This window comes from Centruroides vittatus, unplaced genomic scaffold (genome assembly GCF_030686945.1).
Source record: "Centruroides vittatus isolate TY-2023 unplaced genomic scaffold, ASM3068694v2 contig_767, whole genome shotgun sequence".
Taxonomy (NCBI): domain Eukaryota; kingdom Metazoa; phylum Arthropoda; class Arachnida; order Scorpiones; family Buthidae; genus Centruroides; species Centruroides vittatus.
In genome coordinates this window covers 782,219-803,630 of record NW_027122496.1, presented here as the reverse complement: position 1 = coordinate 803,630, position 21,412 = coordinate 782,219, and the positions used below count along the sequence as shown (strand labels likewise).

The 21,412-nt window shown below is 35.2% G+C and overlaps 1 protein-coding gene across 1 annotated transcript; it reads left to right on the top strand.

The window, feature by feature from the left end:
- The first annotated feature begins 13,204 nt into the window (after nt 1-13,204).
- LOC136981557 (uncharacterized) lies at nt 13,205-21,084 on the top strand. The gene is made up of 6 exons (XM_067277876.1): nt 13,205-13,237; nt 16,773-17,103; nt 17,178-17,334; nt 19,971-20,169; nt 20,238-20,344; nt 20,551-21,084. Exons 3-6 carry the CDS (start codon nt 17,260-17,262, stop codon nt 21,076-21,078), a joined length of 909 nt encoding a protein of 302 aa, XP_067133977.1. The 5' UTR covers nt 13,205-13,237; nt 16,773-17,103; nt 17,178-17,259; the 3' UTR covers nt 21,079-21,084.
- Nucleotides 21,085-21,412: the final 328 nt, after the last annotated feature.

Below are 21,412 nucleotides of genomic sequence, written 5' to 3'. Positions count from 1 at the left end.
CCGTCATTGGAAGCGATGGAAGCGCCGATTCCACCTTCCAATGACCTTCCCTTGTATTTTATAAAATATAAATTTTCATATTTTAACGTACTTTGCATTAATTAAAATTAATATTTTATTATAACTGCATTATGTATCTTTTACAAATTTCTATACTACATGTGAAAAAAACGATAAGATTGCTATTGTATATTCGAATAATTCGGTGGCGGAAGGAATGTCGAAACCGGGTCAGTTTCCAATCAGCCAGATTATATAGGCATTGATTGGCACATGCGGTTTACGGAGCACCAACCTCACCCGGTTTAGCTGATAGAAGCGACACACGCGTAAAGCGTCCAATTTTATATCCCGGACCGGTTCTCAGCTGTTAGCCGCCTGCCCGTCAACTTCCAAGCAGCCAGATTATAGGCATTGGCGCATGCGCTTTACAGAGCACCAACGTCACCCGGTGTAGCCGGTGGATGCTTCACACATAAAGCTTCTAATTTTATATCCCGGACCGGCTGTTGGCTGTTGGCCGCCTTCTCCCGATTACGCGAATCACGAGTAGACTAGATCAACGGCGGGCAACTCCCGGCCCGCGGGCCAGCTACGGCTGGCGAAAAGTTTCTATCCGGCCCGCGAGATCTTTAATAGATTATTAAATTGGAAAAATAACTAATTAATAGTTATTTTTCCAATTCTTTGTAATTTTCGAAAACGATAAGAGAAATAAATGTAGTAATTAACTTTTTATTTATTTATTTCGTATTTGCAAACTAAAAAAGTTACGAGTCAGAAGAAGGCGTCAATTGACTACTACGGCCCGCGGAAATAACGTAAAATTTATTCTGGCCCACGTTATAAAAAGGGTTGCCCACCCTAGACTAAATTTATAACTTAACCCAACCGATAGGAGTTTACTGGCATGTTTTTACGATAGTTCTGTATAGTTAACAGGAGTTTTAAAAAAATCCATTAAAATATTTGATATATTTATTCCGCGTTTATTCCGCTCTCCCATCTTATATTACTTACGGATTTCGATGTTAAACCGGTGATATTACGATTTAGTACGTCCCAGCTGTAAGGGGATGGAGAAAAAACGTGTACAATTCTAGTGGTGTTAAAAAATTAACTGTTACTTTGGCAGCATCATTTACAACCAAATTTAATGAATGAGACGTACAATGGTACAAAAAAAGCTCTAAAATTTACTTTCCTTAAATTTACGATTTATGTATCCGTTGTCATAGAAATTTCTTTCCACTTCTTTCCCGAGACTACAGATATTCGAGTACAAAGTAACCGGTTTCGACTTATTTCTACTTAAGTAGTAGTTAAATAATTAAGCGATTAGGGAATTAGAAACATAAATAAAGCCCCGACGAAAGAGCCGAAATTTTACTTAAACGGAAGCTTAACCGAACCAATCTCTTGCCGAGTACAGTGGGGTCTGATCTCTTCGTAATATTAGACGTAATAAAGACAGAAATTTTTCCAGTTCAACGAGAGTGACCAAAAAACTGTAAATTTGGAAATTTCCGCGAACACTCGGTCCTAAAACGAATTAGTTAGAAAACGAACGACGGACAATCTGTTAAGTGTAACATATTTAGATTTTTACAGCTACGGTGAGAAACGTTTAAAATCTACAACAACCCCGTCGCGTCCTTTGAGATATACTAGTGACGCGACAAAAGAGGCATTCGACATCGACCGGTATCGGCACCCTCGGGATTTGGCACGCACACGCCTACCTGGACCGTCTCCGATTCCATTCGTTAGCCACTCGTAGGGAGCTATTTCACTAAGTGGATTGTTTTAAGATTTAAAAAGTAAAGAATATTTTGTTATTTTATGTACAGTACGTTTCTTCACAAAGTTATATTTAATTATAAGTTTCTTTAAAAGTATATTCGTACAATCGAAGAATTTTTTGTACTAGGCACGTATATTCGTCACACATTTTTTTTTACCGAGTAAGTTTTTCTGATAATTTTAATTTTAGCCCTTATATCGTGGCTAGTGATTCAAACATTTATTTTAAAAAAGTTTTGGCTCGAGACCGAATAATGAAAAAGAAAACATTAATAAAAGAAAAAGACCGATGCCTAAATTAAATATAAATACGTCCACAAAAAAATTTCGACATTTTGACCATAAAATTTATGACGAATGACGATTCTTTCGTAAAAGTGAAGCAATTTGGAAATCGAAGCGGAATAGAATTTAACATTGGTAGACGATATGAAATAAATATTGAAAATTATAACGAGATAATTACGATTAATAGGTATATCTAAATTAATAGATGTTATATGTTTTTCCTCAAAGCAAGAATTAGAGGGCGTAGGGAATTTATTGAATCTAATAAGAAAGTTCGATATAATTACCTCTGTTATTTATTAAGTATGTCGGATAATCTATTGAAAATACATTTAAAGAAGTATACGGTTTTTATTGGCTTATCGAACAAACGAATACGAACGGGCCCTGAAGCGCAATTAAGTGACTGCCCCTGTAAGTCGACTTCTTACAGAAACACAGCTTCCCTATCATCAAATGTCACGGCACGCCACTGGAATATATTATTTTAATATGTTGTAGTAAAACAGTTATTTGTAGCGACATCTTTTGATGAATTTGATAACTAACACGAACTTAAAACAAAGTCGGCCATTTTGATTTTTTCGTGGAGAGTGCGACACTCGTTATATTTTTTCTCCAAAAGTATTTTTTAAAATCTGATTTAATCATCTGTTTCGTTTGATTTTTTGCAAGGTGAGTGATTAATATTTGATATTTTAATGAAATATTCCTTTGTACTTAAGATATTTGAAAGATTTTTATAGGTAAGATATGTTTTTTTTAATGATTCGTAACCTTTTCAACATTAAGTCAGAATTTGTACCGACGTACAGTCAAAAATTTGTACCTACAACTGTCCTTAGGTACATGTCTTTCACATTTACTTTGTTCATCATGCATAAATATTGAGTGGAAAATTATCTATAAGAAAAGCCGCAAAACATAAACAAATATCAAAATCCATGTTGTTCGGGCAGTTGAAGCTGCATAAAGAATCTTCCAGAGAGGTTTTCGTTTACGTGTGTAATTATGCAACAAAACGTGTGTTTTCAGACCAAGATGAAATTTTACCCGTAGATTACTACCACAATTTTTTTACGGTTTTTCCAAGCGTCGTCCCCAACTTAGCTTGAGAAAACCTGAAGCAACGAGTCTTTCAAGAGCGACGGCATTCAACAAAACTACTGTGAATGAGTTTTTCAAAAATACGAGCGGGTCCTTAAAAAAGAAAAGTTTACGGCCGATTCAATTTATAACGTTAACGAAAGTGGGCTGTCTACAGTGCACGTGCCGCTTCGAGTGATTGCACCAAAAGGACAGAAACAGGTAGAATACATGACCAGGCGAACGTGGGAGGAACGTTACTCTAATAGCGTGAGTCAATGCTTTCGGTAATTCAGTCCACCGTGCTTGATATTTCCAAGAGTCCATTACAAAACTCACACGATTAAAGTTATTCCTCCTGAAACTCGGGTTGGCAACCCAAAACGGATGGTCTAACTCAGAAATATTTGAAATTTATTTCGATCATTTTATAAACCACGTGAACGCCAGCAAAGACAAAAAGATTTTGCTCTTATTGGACAACTATGAAAGCCATTTATCAATTAAAAAATACCTTTGAACTATCGAGGTTAAAGAAGTATTTCTATATTTTACAGTCGTTAAAATTTTCGTGTCCATAGTTACAAGACTCTCCCCTACTTGTTAATCATGTAGTAGGGGAAACCAGGGATAGTTGTCACAGTTTTTAATCATTTCTAGTTTTAGGATCTATAATATCAATTTATTTAGGTTTAAGTGAAAATGTATACACCTACGTATCTTTTGATTTGGTTTATAATAAATACGCCTATATGAACATTCAATTATTTTTTGTCATAGTTATTAATTATTTTAGAAACTGTTACCCTGTGATAACATACCCCCTAGACGGGTATATTGTCACAGAGTAAGGGGTATATTGTCACAGGGTAAATGTAGTCTAAGTTCTCACATTTCCTGAGTTTATTTTGGTTATGTTAAATTATGCGTAATTTGACGTTTACTCGTGCCAATTCTATAAAGAAAATAGATTACTAATTTACTATTATTTATTCTGCGAAAGACAGTAACTCGAGTGTTTACATATTGTCTTCAGAGTCACAGTTGTGACAAACATAATACGGATTTACATCTGTACATAGCTCGTGAGATCAAACTCTCGCCACAAACCAAACAGAGTCTTTTCTATCTCTTCGGATGAGTCAGTCTTAGTGACAAGTTGCCCCGTTCGATGTGTGACAATTTGCCCCGAATGAATTTCCTTAACAAATTGGTTCATAGTTTCTAATTTCAAAACAGAGTATTCGATTGCTGGTAATGTAGGCACAAGACACGATGCATCAAAATTTACGCGACTCTCTGTAAATCGTTTAACTGCTAATTAATGGAAAACAATGCAACGGATATTATTCGAATTTTCTAATGACGTAGGCGAGCGGTAAATGAACCTACTCCTAGATGACGTGAACATTCAGTTTTGATTATATAGACAATATTTGCACTGTGACAACATGCCCCTCGTGACAACTATTCCCGGTCTCCCCTACCTTTACTCTTGTGTAGTATACGTGGGCAAGGTGAAAAGTTCTTGTAGTGAAAAAATGAGTTTTTTATTTTAAAAATGCATTTATTTCTCAATGCAGTCTCCCTTTAGTTCAATACACTTTGTCCAACGTTTCTCCAATAACAGGATTCCATCCCTGAAGTGCGATTCTGGAAGGTCTTCAAAATATCCATTTACCGCCGCTATCACCTTTTCACTTGACCTAAAATGTTTTCTCGCCAAAAATTTCTTAAGATTTGGGAATATATGAAAGTCAGAGTGAGCCAAATCTGGTGAATAGGGAGGATGTTCCAACAAGTTCATGTCAAATCCCTCAATTTTCCCATTGCCAAAGCACCTTTGTGAGCGGGTGCATTGTCCTGGTGAAAAAGATTTTTTTTCTTTTGCAAACCAGGCCTTTTCTCTCTAATTAATGGGGCTGGTCATCTAGCCCCATTAATTGTTTGACTCTTTGACAGGTAGTCAATTAAAAGAATTCCTTTGGAGTCCCAAAAAACACTAGCCATAACCTTTCCAGCAGATGCAATTGTCTTTGCTTTCTTCGGTGCAGAGCCACTGGCTCCCACTGCTTAAACTGCTGTTTTGACTCAGGGGTAAAGTGGTGAACTCATGTTTTATGCATCATAACAAATCTGCGCAGAAAATCGGTTGGATCCTTCTTAAAATGGCGCAAACATTGCTGAGAAAGTCAATTCCTCATTTGTTTGTGATCAGTATTTAAGAAATGCAGCATCCATCTTGCACAAAGCTTTCTCATACTGAGTTCTTCATGTAAAATGTGCCGTACCCTTTCTTCTGAGATGCCTACAGCCTTAGCTATCTCGTACACCTTTAATCGTCGATCATCTAGAACAAAGCCGGATTATCGAATAGGCAAAGTAGACAAATGTCTAGGGCCCGTAATCCGGAGGGGCCCGGCTTCAGTGCAGAAGATTTCGCTGTTTCGATTTCGAAACTCGAATCGAAATTCGATAGGACAGAAAAGGCTGTATTTAACAATTCTTACTAAGCTCCGCTCGACTAGCCATTGCCTAAAAAAAAAGGTCAACAGCCACCCGTGCGTCAGAAGTAATGTACAGTACGCCACGGGATCTCTCGCGCCATCTAGAAATATTCCTAGGGGCCGCGTCTCGTGGTAGTACTGATGTATGGATGGTTATGGTTTATTTTCTAAATCTACACTTATACGTCGCGACATCGCATATTCGATATAGCGTTCAAGTTGCTCGAGTGCGAAGATGTTATAATTTAATAGTGTTTTATAAAAGAGTTAAAAAGTTATGGGTGACACCACGATATCCGCACCGGGTGTCACCCATGCTAGCTACGCTAATGTCACATTATATAAGATTTGTTTAAATGCAACTTATTTAAATGGGGTGCCAATTTAAATTTTGTCTAGGGCCCGCTAGAGGCTTAATCCGGCGCTGATCTAGAACCATATTGTGTATCTTCTTGATATTTTTTTCGGTAGTTGCAGTTTTTGGCAGTCCTTCACGTGGATCATCTTTAATCGATGTATGACCATGTTTAAACTCCGTTGCCCATTTTTTCTTACTGTTGATAACGAAGGTGCAGACTCCTTATACACTTTAACCAACTTTGGATGAATTTCTGTTGGCGATAAACCATCCAAAACGAAGAATTTTATGACGGAACAGTATTCAAGTTTATTCATTTTGTCAAAAACACACATAATGCTTACTTTAAACAGCCGTATAAAACAAACTATTTGTCTGATCAAATTCACATTTGGTATTTACTTTTGTAATAAGTCTGGTAACATAACAAAACAGTACTTTCATTTGTAGTAGTGCCTTCTATGGGTTAGGCCGAGAACTTTTCACCTTGTCCTCGTAAAATAGGTCATTAATATGTAACGCATTCATAGGATTTAATTTCAATCAATATTAACAAAAATAATTGAAATGACTACAATTAATTATTATAATACAGTCAAACCTGTTTTTATGCGGTCTTTTTTTGTACGGTTTTTTTATCTGTTCGGTATAGTTGGCGACTAGTCTCGTGCGATTTGTCATGTCTCACGTTGACTTATTATAGCTAAATAAACTTATTACAGCATAAATGAACTTATTATAGTAATATTATTGCATGAATATGCGAAAAATGAAATAATTTATTTTTTAAGTCAACAAAACACCACCTGGACAAAAATATGTAAAACAGACGATAGACGAGACAATGCAGTCAAGTGCTGACATCTGTTGTCAATAAATTCTATTTCGTACGGTTTTGAGTTATTTTCTATGTGAGACTTTTTCTATGCGGTCCCTATCCACCGCATAAAAACAGGTTTGACTGTACATAAACAACATAGAGTTAAATTTATTGTTTCTGACTGGCAAAACAGATTAAAGCAACTAAATCAATGAAGAATGGTTTTGTAAGGGGAAACTACTAGTAAATAATGGGCTACGTTGCCATAGTGTAACAATAATAAAATTATATTGATCTCTGCTCACTACATGATTGAATTAATGGGATAAGGCCACGCAATACATGGGAAACTGCCGCTCCCGGAGGGTTTCGAATGGTAAACTGACTCCTATTTAGATGTTAGACACGTGAGAATTAATTAATTGGGACTAAAACACCATAAATTACCGATAAAATCTATAAACAAGAAAATTTATGAAGTATTTTACCTAATTTCTCTTCTTCTATTTTTAATCTGGCTTCTGTAAACATTGATTCCATGATACGTTGAAATCTGCAAAGAATGATATAATTGTATGACTTTTTACAACATTAAGGTTATTTACGCGCTCTACACACATTTTAATTGCGTACTTTAATCATTTTCACGATATAAATATAAAAATTTTAAGCAACTTATTTAAGGAAAGCGCGAGCAGTGTCGACTTCTAAGAGCGTTAACAACGAAAAATGTATTAACACAATTACAGGTATCCCTGTACAACACTGTTTAATTGTGATTTCAAAACATTAATTATTTAGTTAATTTACAGTTTTAAATGCATTTTACTTACTTCAATGCCTTCTTTCTCCGCATCTGTAACTGGCTTAAATGTTGGTGAAGTTTATGTCGTACGGTAGAAAATCACTATAGAGCTAGTGGAACTGAGTTGAGCGCCATCTGTACGCAGGCAAAGAAAACTGCTTCGGGAAAACACGCGCGTCTTTGGGTTGGATACGTACGGAAACGCGGTGCTTGTTTTCTTCCGTGATAATGAACCAAAGCTTCCTGCCACACAAAACTTCAAAAAGTAACTGTTGCGTGGTCGGTTGTAGTAGTACCTATATTATTGCGCCGCCAGGTACAAAGTTAACTAGTAATGTGCGATAGTATTTTTTAAAAAATCGATATTAATATCGATAATACGACATACGTGCAGAATCAATACAATAAGTCAAAATGATCTACAGTCGCTTCTCGACTTACGTCCGAAGTTGCGGAACCGAACCCCTTCGTAAGTCGTGAAGTGATTGTATTGACTAATGCAGGCATTACTTTGATCGTAAACTGCTGAATATATATATATATATATAATATTATATTGAGGAATAATAGCATTCTTGCAATATATGAATTTATCATGTATGAATTTTGTATGTTACATATAACACTATATATATTTTAATAAATAGAAATTTGATAAATTATAAATTTATATATTATTTTTAAATATATACATTATCACTTTATTATTCAATGATAGCAGTATTCAATTATCACCTAGTCGCCAAAAGTGATGATAATAAGTTGAGGAGTGATCATCCGACATACGCTAGACAATCCGCACTCGGAGTTGCGTGTGCGTATCGTGTTCGATACCGAATCAGTCAGGACTGATCGACTGATCATCATCGCTCAGGGCAAGCCGCTGAACCTAAAGAGGTGAAATTTGGTACACGGTTAGGGTACGTCACGAAAACGCACACTGAGAAGGTAATTTTCGAAATTCCCCCGCGGGAGAGAGAGGCAGAGCATTAAGGCTTAACACGAAGAACGGCTTCTACTGTACTATTTTACACGCGACTTTTTGCTTTCAACTACGTTTAGTCTTCATTGAGTTCATAGGTGTATTAAATTGACAACATTTCACACATTGTTATAAATATTTTTATATATTTCGATTTTTTAACCAAATGTACGAACCGTTGCAAATTCGAATTTGTTATTGATTATCGGTTCGATTATAGAACGTTCCGGAAAATTGATCAAATTGAAAACAGTTCCGTTTGATTTTCGGCAATTCTCATCATTCTCGGCGGTAGGGGTTATATAACAATTAGTATGGTTGTTGAAATACTGAATATAAATGGTGTTTGCTTGTAAAATCCGCGCGGGCCAAGTCGCGGATAACAGTTACTTATGAATAATGCCCGATTAATCACTTTGTCCATAACGTATAGGCCTCTATATACAATATACAATTTTTGTTCATTCTTGTTAATTTTCGCTTATGAAAACCATAGAAAGTAAGAATTTTTACCCATGAAAAATTATTCTTTTCATGTAAAAAATAAAAATCTGCATGTTTTTTAAACGCACACTTCATATATGTTTCCATTAATTCTTTATTAAACAGATAGTCTTTACTAAGATGTAAATACTTTCGGACTAAGTATACCGGATGATGATAAATTACCAATGTTCGGCGCTGTATACAAAACACTTCAAATGCGACCTAATCTGTCATCTCGTCACTACGGCTCTTTTGGCGCTACGAGTAACAAACATTTTATATGTAAAAGGCAGAAGGCACTCATCCTAGAGAAAGACCTTAGTGGTGTAGGCAAGTGTTCGATGTTGTCCCCAGTGTGAAGGGGATGAAAATTGTGTTCAAAGACGATACTATCTTTCGAGGTTTGCTAATAAACATCCGTCGATTCTCGTCTTTTATGCTTCTATGATGCCATAAGTGGAGAATAACCTTGTATAACATCGTGTAACTTATGAAACAGAATAAATGTTAATAATAAACGACGCTTTTAGTCCATGACTTTAATTTAGATAGAGTTAGATACCCTAATAAATAGGATTTTAACAATTTGGAGGGCTTATTACACCCAGGCCGACCGAAAAACAGATCAGATCTTTTACAAAAAAATTTAGTCTTTAATAATCACCTTCAAATTTAGGAAAGGATGCATTTCGGGTACAAGGACCCCTCATCAGCTTATAAACTCATAGTACCAACATATAATTCTAATTCTAATAGTTAATCGATATAAAGGACTTTTTGATATACACATTGCACTGTATTTACAATTTTTAATACAACCCATATACTACAGAACTAAAAACTCTAATTTTTTAATATAATAATGTGATATATCAATTATTTGGGACCAGTAAATGCCTTATTTTCTCCCACATTTTCCGAATTCTGGTAGACGGTTCCACTATTAATAATAAAATATTATTAAAAATCAAAAATGGAGGGAAACAAATAATGAACTTATTATTATTAAAATAATTGGTTTCCAGACCTTAAACGAAACGACACCAAATCCACAAGACTGTGTGAAGCCAACTGCCTTGTTACAATTCATTTTACAATGCGATGTGACTTTACTCCCACATTTGTTTCAAGGTTGTGTAAAAACGATGTCATTCCCCCCTCGTGTAGCTTCAGTCACACGTTGTTATTAATTCTAATGTCTTCCTGTATTTTCAGAATTAATATGTGTTCCAGTAGTCTTCTTTTTAATTGATTGTTTATTGTCAGAATACACTTGACACTATTTTTTAAAAAATTTGACAACCTTTGATATTGCAATGTTGTGCCACTGATGACGATATTGTTTTTAATGGCCCTCCAAATTGTTAAAATCCTATTTATTAGGCTATCTAACTCCATCTAAAAGAATAAATGTTGTTATATGTTGTTTGTGGACTGAAAACACACTTAAAATTTAAAATAAAATATAGTAATTGAAATTAAAACTTTCACTCATTTAAATTATAATTCATAATAGTTGAGAGTAATGTAACAGTACGAATTGCATATTCTAATGAGTAATTGTTGCTTAATAATCATTTTATTATATAATAAAATAATAAATAAAATTGAGGTTGATATTACTATTTGTTGGTATTGTCTACTGTTTAAAATAATTAAATATTACACTATAAAAATAATTAAATTTACTTTACATAATAAAGTTTGTGAGAATGGTTTTCTTTTTTCTTTATCTAATTTTAATTTATAAAAATGTTTAATCCAAGCTCCTGTAATGTAAAAGTGCGTGTGAAAATATAGAAAAGTAAATATATTCTTATTTTAACAAATATTTCCAAATTTCTTCTCTAATTTTGCATTTCGAAATTAAATAAATTTTATTCTCGGACTTTATCATACGAATCTTTGACATGGCTTTTTATTTTGAAACCTACTTAGTTAAAACCTTTAATTATGTGTCAGAGTAACTTCTAAATGAAAAAAAAAATAGTCTTTATTTAAAATTATAAAAGGAATTCCGTGGTTCCAACTCGGAGGAAAATGCACGTAGATAATGCGAAATCTTGAAATTGTGGATCCAAAATGGCGGCTCTATAGGAAACGTGTTTATAGACCTTGCTCCGCCTAGATCCGTCCCTATCGCCTCGGAAGTAGCTGTCTGGGAGGCTGCCGTGCTGAAAAACCCGTGTAAATCCGAATCGCACGGTACCGAATATTAACCTCGTTGCCGGGATTTCTATTTAGTCAGTCCAGGAAATACTCATTCTGCCCCTACTGATAAACCTTCCTCTCACCCTGTTAAAGTGAACTGTCCCTTATCGGGTTAGTTACTGGACTTTCAACCTTTACTTTTAATGTTTCCATGACAGGTTAGTCTAGTTACTTTCCTTTTCGTGCGTGTCTCATTCGCTCAATTGACAACGTATTCTACTGCCTGTCGCGTTAAAGTACGATCTTACTCCACATTTAAGTATTAATGAGACATTTAATTAATTATCTCATTATACGGGTCACCACAAACCGAATTAACTAATCGAGTTGGCTCTTTTCGACGTGGACATTTCGGTCGAACCTTGCAGCAATCGATCTATCCGGTGTTTATATCGCGCCATGTCCGAGTTTACTGCTCATTTTATTATTATTGGGCTGCAGTTTGTAGGGCTCGAGTCCCGCACATAGTAAGTCCTAAAATTTGTGACTAACGTGCATAGAATAAAAGAATATGTCGGCCGTTCGATATCTATTTTATAGTACAGTGGTATCTCGAAACCACATACACATACACATGTACTATACATGTACTTTCGATTTGATTTTATTCGAACAAATTGTGAAGTAAAATGTTTAAACTAAGCTTCTGAACAAATAAGCCGAAATAGTTTTCCGGTAGGTCTTTCTATGGGGAAATTGGCCCCTATTTAGATGTTAGGTTAGGTTAGGTTTAAAAAGAATTCTCCTCACGCACACTAACATCCATACAAACAAGAAAAAAAGCCCAAATTTTTTTGAATTTTTCGACGTTTTGAAATTTCCAGAGATCGGAAATGTGTAAATTTGGTGGGTCATCTTTTGATCGATCGCCATACCTTTCGTTTTGTATATAAGAGCCAGGAAAGTAATGATTTGAAAATGTTTATATTACAATTGTGAATGTCTATTTCGTTTAATATGTCAAGATGGGGTAAAGATTAAGATACGAAGTTTGGCACATTAACATTGTGGGTAACAAATTCTTATTGTTGCTCAGTAACGTATTCAGGGAGTCGCCCCCGAATGAGGGAGTTAGGGGGTCACCTGTATTGTGTAGTGTCTTGGGATGATCCGCTTACAAGTTTACTGACAATGACGAATAAGACAACACGTTACTCATTGTCTAATTTTATTATTAAACGAATAATGCCGACTCGTTAAATACTTCGCACGAGATTGTGAGAGCAAAGGGGATGAAGAAAAGAAAACGACAAAAAATTGGTAATGTCATTTGTTAGAATTTCCCTCTCACGCTTATATGCAATTACATTAAATCGGCGGATGTTTACAAATACACGATCGATCCGACGGATGTTCTATAATATAAAATCGATTTTATAGTAGTTATATAAACAATCTCTTGCATAGTTAGAGGCTATGTTTAAACAGTTGCGTAGACGTAGAGATACCGAAAAACCAGGCGGAAAAGTAAGTTTAAGCAAATTTAAATCGTCTAATTAATCAAATAATTGATATAATTTCGATAAATAATAAAGTAACATTGTTTTCGTGTTCGATTTAACAGTTAATTTCGATTCATTTTTAAGCATATTTTGGTCAAGGACCCGTGCCGTGCTCTCAGATTAAAATTGCATACGCCACTCTAAGCATTCGAGTATGCAGTTTTAACCTGAGAGCACGACACGGGTCCTTGATCAAAAATATGCACTTTAACCATTTCTTCGATTATCTGCTTAGAAAATCGAAGAAATGGTTAAAGTGCGTATTTAAACCGTCCGTTGTACATAAAAATGCCTTTACGTTGTAAAAGGTTATAAAATTTTATTATTTTATTTTTAGGTGAACACGACAGTCTATAATGGACTCAGCAGCAATAATAAAACAGGGAGCTGTAGGTAATATATCGTTTACTTTCTTCCTATTTTTAATTTTATCAATAACTTATGGTTTAATTGCTGTCGATCTGTTTATATATTGTATAACACCGAATAGACTACTCTAATTAATTAATTATAAATATCGACAAAAGAAGTTTTTACCAGTGGCGTGCCGACATTGGAAGCTATGGAAGCGCCGATTCCACCTTCCAATGACCTTCCCTTGTATTTTATAAAATATAAATTTTCATATTTTAACGTACTTTGAATTAATTAAAATTAATATTTTATTATAACTGCATTACGTATCTTTTACAAATTTCTATACTACGTGTGAAAAAAAAACGATAAGATTGCTATTGTATATTCGAATAATTCGGTGGCGGAAGGAATGTCGAAACCGGGTCAGTTTCTAATCAGCCAGATTATATAGGCATTAGCACACGCGGTTTACGGAGCACCAACCTCACCCGGTTTAGCCGGTAGAAGCGACACACGCGTACGGAGTCCAACTTTATAACCCGGACCGGTTCTGAGCTGTTAGCCGCCTGCCCGTCAACTTCCAAGCAGCCAGATTATAGGCATTGGCGCATGCGCTTTACAGAGCACCAACGTCACGGTTTAGCTGGTAGAAGCGACACACGCGTAAAGAGTACGCGACTTTATATCCCGGAGCGGTTGTGGGCTGTTAGCCGCCTGCTAGATATTCGGCCACCCTCGCCCGATTATGTGAATCACGAGCAGACTAGATCGACGGCGGGCAACCCGCGGGCCAGCTACGGCTGGCGAAAAGTTTCTATCCGGCCCGCGAGATCTTTAATAGATTATTAAATTGGAAAAATAAATTAATAGTTATTTTTCCAATTCTTTGTAATTTTCGAAAACGATAAAAAAATAAATGTAGTAATTAACTTTTTATTTATTTATTTCGTATTTGCAGACTAAAAAAATTACGAGTCACAAGAAGGCGTCAATTAACTACTACGGCCGCGGAAAAAAACGTAAAATTTATTCTGGCCCACGTTATAAAAAGGGTTGCCCACCCTAGACTAGATTTATAACAACCCAACCGATAGGAGTTTACTGGCACGTTTTTATGATAGTTCTGTATAGTTGACAGGAGTTTAAAAAAACTCCATTAAAATATTTGATATATTTATTCCGCGTTTATTCCGCTCTCCCATCTTATATTACTTACGGATTTCGATGTTAAACCGGTGATATTACGATTTAGTACGTCCCATCTGTAAGGGGATGCAGAAAAAACGTGTACAATTCTAGTACAGTGTTAAAAATTAACTGTTACTTTGGCAGCATCATTTACAACCAAATTTAATGAATGAGACGTACAGTACATACAATGGTACAAAAAAAAGCTCTAGAATTTATTTTCCTTAAATTTACGATTTATATATCCGTTGTCATAAAAATTTGTCTTTCCACTGTTTTCCCAAGACTACAGATATTCAGGTACAAAGTAACTGGTTTCGACTTATTTCTACTTAAGAAGTGACTAAATAATTAAGAGATTAGGGAATGGGGACATAAATAAAATCCTGTTGAAAGAGCCAGAATTTTACTTCAACAAAAGCTTAACAGAACCAATCACTCGCTCAGTACAGTGGGAAACTGATTTCCGTGTACACCCGGTATTAAAACGAATTAGTTAGAAAACGAATGACTATTAAGTTTAACATAGTTAGATTTTTACAGCTACGGTGAGAAACGTTTAAAATTTACAACAGCCCTGTGGCGTCCTTTGAGATATACTAGTGACGCGACAAAAGAGGCATTCGACATTGACCGGTATCGGCACCCTCGGGATTTGGCACGCACACACTCACTACACACCTACCTGGACCGTCACTAGTTCCATCCATTAGCTACTCGTATCGAGATATTTGACTAAGTGGATTGTTTTAAGATTTAAAAAGTAAAGAATATTTTATGTTATTTTTATGTACGTTTCTTTACAAAGCTATATTTTAATTATAATTTTCTTTAAAAGTATATTAATACAATCGAACAATACATTGTACCAGGTATGTATATCCACCGCACATTTTATTTCACCGAGTAAGTTTTTATAATTTATTTTTAATTTTAGCCCTTATATCGTGGCTAGCGATTCGGAATGTAATTGTGATATTAAAAATACATTTAGAGAAGTCTACAGTTTTTACTGGCTTATCGAACAAATGAATACGAATGGACCCTAGACCAGTGATTCTTAACAGGGGGCCGCGGCCCCTGGGGGTCCGTAAGAAGTTTGCCGGGGCCGCCAAATTATGCAAAATTTCCTTCGGAATATAATAAAAAGAAAATTGATGTATAATCCGAATATCGTATTGAAAAGTGAAATAAGAAAGATAAAGTTTTCCTATTTAGTTTTTATTTATTTATTTTGTATTTCTTCCTACATACAACTTTGTTAGTACAGAAGAAATAAATGTAAATATGCTACTTACACCGCAGTATTTACTTCTTTTATTCCAAAGCAATTTTAAGAAACTATTAATGCTTGGAATTTTAAAAATAATTAGGAAAAATAGTAGGCTTTGAAAATTTAAATATTTTTGCAAAAGTTATGCAAAATCCTTACGACAAGTGGGCGTTTTAGTTTTAGTTTAGTTTTAGCATCGACATTGGATCGATTTATCGACGTGTTTCTTATTTTATTTTCTGTTAAAAATTAATGAGTTTTCGTGTTTAATTGTGAAGTTTGAATGTTATTTAAATAGATAATGAAATAATAAAATTATGATTTACATTTATTATATAAAAAATAAAGCAATAATAAAAAAATCAATTTATTATAGATAAATTATCAAATTATCAAATATAAATTATTATTAAAAAATGGGGGTCACAAAAAAATTATGAAATATTTGGTGGGCCGCGAGTATAAAAAGGTTAAGAACCACTGCCCTAGACCATCACTGACGCGCAATTAACTGATTGCCCCTGGAAGTCGGCTTCTTACAGAAACACAGCTTCCCTGTCATCAAATGTCACGGCACGCCACTGGTTTTTACAACTATTGTTTTCTGAAAGGGTCGTCCCACGTTCTTTCTTTCTCGTAGTTTATAATTGAGCAGCCCTTTTGGCAGTCTTCGTTCTGTCATTTAATTCGTTTTGTTGTTCATTCTTCCATTACCTTACGAGTGGTGTTCATCCCGAAGCTCCGCGAGATCTCTGAACCGCCATAACGTTATTTCGATGGTTCTTTAAACAAATGGTAAAGATAGGCTACTGTCAATCCTATCGGTAATATACTGGAAAAACTCAAAAATAACTAGTACAGCGGTTCAGAAAGTACGAGGAACTTCAGGGTGCCTAGTCCAGCAGCAACACGAACGTGTTGTGAATGGTCTCACTGAACTAATTTGTAACTTACTTAGGGTACAATTACCTAGTTGCTAATCACGTGACGCCACACTAGGCACACACGGAGTCATAATTGTACGTGAAATAGCCGCACAATCTCGATCGTGTATTACTTATGCAATAAAAATTATTATAAAACAATAATTAATTAATATTTTTCAGAGATTCGGGAAAAGTCAGAAACCTCCGGGCCAAATTCTGAGATCGAAGCCGATTCACCACCAAAAGAAACATTCGATTTTGTATACCTGACAAACGAAGAAAGCATCAATTATCTGAATCAGCACGGAAGATTGGCTTTTGTAATTAGAGGCCCACCTGGTTCGGGAAAGAAAGCACTTACGGATGTGATCGTGAATACATATCCAAGTGCTAAAGTGTGTTCGGCAGATTCTTACTTCGACACTAATGAATCATCTGATACTACACCATCTTCTTCCTGTAATCGAACCCAGACGAAGTTAAGAGAATCTCATAAATGGTGCGAAGAAAGGTAAATTTACAAAACACTTCAAGTTTGGCAAGGATTTAACGTCTTTGAAATAATTTGGATGATTTCAATTACAGGTTAAAAGAATACTGTGGTGAAAACACCTGCATTCTTGTCATAAAAAATTCCCATTTTCGTAAATGGGAGTTGGACCCTTATATGGATATATTAAGAAGACATCGTTATACCGTAATTTTAGTGGAAACACCGAGAAAATGTAAACTCGATGCAAAGGTGTGCGTATTTACATATACAGTACAGTATATTTGTACATAGGTCTAGATCCGTGCGCATATTTATTTAATCATTCATTTTGTATATTCATAGACGAAGATTTTTTTCCTTTGGCGGGATCGAGCAAACATTGGTCCATCTTAATTTTTAATTAAGTTCTGTGCTGGCCCAAAGTAGAAGGGATTTCTTTTGAACTTTAGCGGGTCCTTGCTGCCTTTTTTATACAACTGAAATACGTAGAATGTTTTTATTAATAAATAGAAGTGTTAAATATTTTGCTTTTTGTTAGTAAAAATAATATTAATTTAGATTAATAGAACAGAGCAGTAACCCAAACAGTTACTCCGTATCTTATTTTTGCTTCAGCACACGTATGATATAATTTCTTCAAATGGTTGATATTCAAAAATGCCTGAATTTTTCTTTTATTCCAGTGAACCTGGCAAGAGACAAGGCTATTAGCCATATGCCTGTTCTAGGGGTGATTATCATCCATAATTATTTTCAGATACTTTATCTCACTCTGCTGATTTTATCCTCGTTTATTTGAATTAGCAGGTGATCCGGATTAACAGTTTTACTTCTATTAGCAAAGCAAAGAAATCTTCTTTTACAACTATTAATTATTAACTTACTCATTTCGATGTAATTATTTAATTTACTTCATATTTTAGCTTCTGTATGAAAATAAGTTATTACGATATCATCTGCATACACGATAACGTTATCTTCCGTTATGTGTTCGAACAGGTCAATAAATATTAAAGAACAGAGGACCCAAGACAGAGCCCCGAGGAATACCCTTGTTTGGTTTAAAGAAGCTAAAGATAGAATTTTTTATTTTGACGTAGCCTAATAATATTCTTTTGACAAATAAGACTGTAAACAGCTTAGAGGAATTCCTCTTAGAGCGACGTTTTGCATTTATTTATTTATTTTTTAAAATTGGAAATCAATCAGACTGTCGAATGCTTTAGAGCAGTGTTCAGCAACCGGTGTGTCGTCACAAGGTGAAAGGTGTGACGTGAACTTTTACATATTCTATTAATTTCAAGTTTTATTTATATATTTTATTACAGTTGCTGTGTTTCTTTTGCTTGAATTTCATTCTCTGCCGCAGCACTGATGAAATAAGATGAAGTTAATACAATAAACACATATGTCGTCCCAGTACTCACTTATTCATTCGGAGTTACACATTGGACTCACACAGATCTCGAGCATCTCCAAATAAAAACAAGAACAACACTTACTAAGCATAAACAACATCATCCTAAATCCGCCATAGAAAGATTAACCCTTCCACGTAAAAATGGCGGACGAGGCCTGATCGACATAGTTAACCTCCACTACAAACACATACAGTCACTACGAGAATTTTTCTACGAAAAACAGGAAACATCACAGTTACATAAAGCAGTAACTCTAGCAGACTCAAATAGCACACCATTAAACTTACGCTCACATCATACGGACACGACACAGCATATAAATAGCATAGACACCATTCGTTGGCTCCAAAGGCACTCCACGGCAGGCATCCTTACGACCCAGGATTTTGTTGACAAAACTGCGTCAAACAGCTGGTTAGCTCGGGGATGCCTCTTTGGAGAGACGGAAGGATTCGTGATTGCCATACAGGATCAGGTCATAAATACTAAAAACTGCAGAAAACAAAACTCAAGGATACAATAATCACAAGCGACACATGCAGAAAATGTCACATCATGCCAGAAACCATACAACACATCACTTCTGGTTGCAAGCTCTAGGCACAGACAGGTAATTTACATAGATATAATCGAGTAGAAAATACATCAAGAGCTTGCAAAGAAACACAAATTATTAGATATCCACGAACCATATTACAAATAGACCTATATTTAACAGACAGTATTGAAAAACAACACGCACAAAATGTATGACAGAGCTATAATCACAAAACAATTTACCACAACAGACCAGACATCACATTCATAGACAAACACAATAAAAATACATACATTATAGACATATCCATTCCAAACCCTCACAATGTACAAAACGCATGCACTGAAAAATCAGCAAGTACACGAACTCGCCCAGGAAATAAGACACCTGTGGAGGATGGATAGAGTGCTTATTGTACCTGTCGCTCTCTCCTCTACGGGTGTCATACCATACACGCTACACAAAAGCCTGGGAACACTAAAATTCAATAGAAACGTATACATCACACTACAGAAGGACACTATAATGAATACATGTCATATTGTTAGGAAATTCCTGAATACAGACACACACTGACACACTTATTTAATAATTGTCTTGTTTTCAAATTACTATGCCTCGACGCTGGTCCGGCATACTAACGGTCATCGGTGTCAACCGAGTATAATTCACAAAACCCAACATAATAATAATAATAGGTTTATGACATTACGAAGTTCTATTAATAGTATCATGTACAGTACGTTTTTAGGGGAATAACATTTTGATGTGCCGTGTCGAGTCGTGTCGAGTCATAGGTGTGCCGCGAGTAGAAAAAGGTTGCGGAACACTGCTTTAGAGAGATCCACAAAAACCGAAACCACCAAACTCGATTCATCCATTAATACAAGACATAGAAAGTTTTAAAACGAGTCTTTTTTTGAAAGGGTCTTCAGCAAGCAAATTCGAGAAAATTGACGGAGAAATATTACAAAGACAGGTCATTAGGATGGGAAGAAGTGGTACCTTGGTTCACAGGATGGTTTTTAAGTCCCTCCGACGGTCATTGGATTTTTAAGAAAGCTCTAGACATACTTTCTACGCTTTTCGTGGACAAAGATATAAAGAAATTCTACGAAGACATTGGTACATTATGAGTAAATGCAAATAAAAGCATTTTTATGCTGCTATTCTATAAGAATTTGTATTTTTAGATGGAATGAAAGAGAAATTCTGTCAAGAAAGCGTGATATTCTGTATGTCAACGTATTGCTGCGCTGGAATAACAGATAACGGCAGAGCAGCTTATCTTGTTGATAAAGTAAGTTTAAAAAGTTTTACTATACATTATATATATATATTATAATGGAACTAGTAGAAGTATAGGTTCTATCAACTGTGTATAGAGTCAATATAAGCTCTGTATATGAATTGTTTACATATAAACAGGTTCTTTTTAAGAAGAGCTATGTGAATTAAGGGTAACACCAGTTCTTAAATAATTTACTCAACTTATATTCCTTTCAGGTGCAAGAAGTCTGTGGTAAAACGTTCGAATTGCACGTTACGAAATTCATTGTCCATAAGGACACGTTGATGGCAGCTATTCAATTAACAGAAGAACAACACGAGATCGTCCTTTGTAAAGGTAACATCAGTTCACTTCCTTCTAAAACTAAACAGAAAAACCCCTTGGTAGAAGCCATGAGAAACATCGAAATTCGAGAGGACTACACAAGTAACGGTAATGTTAGTCGCGTGGACGAAGAGAGTTCAAAGTTCACTTTCGAAATTGCTGACAGACCGAAACTCGAACGGGACAAGATCAATTATGGTTTAATGTTATTAGGGCATGCAAACGACGATCGGTCATCGAATATGTTTTCTCTGTTGACAGATCCTGTCGAGTTAGAGTTCATCATGGCCCTGTTGACTCATGTTCAAGTGAAGAAGCGGAAGGTAGGAAAAATGAAGATGTACAGAGAACGAAGTACAGTAATTATAGAGGTCAAAGATTGTTTTAAATGCAAAAGTGTTTTTACAGGTTTATATTGAATTCTTGTAGCAATTTCGGCTTAAATTTCATAATTTCTCTGTTCATAAGAATATAAATGTATAAAGTAATGTGTTATATTTAAAATGTTTCAAAATTAAAGAAATACAATAAAAAAACGTGAATACGGCGCCATGGTGGGGTTGAAACAGTAAGAAATCCGTGCAAGCAGTTTCAGAAAGCAACGAATATGCTCTTTCCCACGATTGAGCTTGAAGTGTTCAAGCTCAAAGAAAAAAGAAGTTAATGTATCTTGCTAAGTTTAAAGATAGTGAATGGGCTAGTGTTAAACTTATATTTATTCATTGTTCAGTAAATCCTTACAAGGGTGATCCA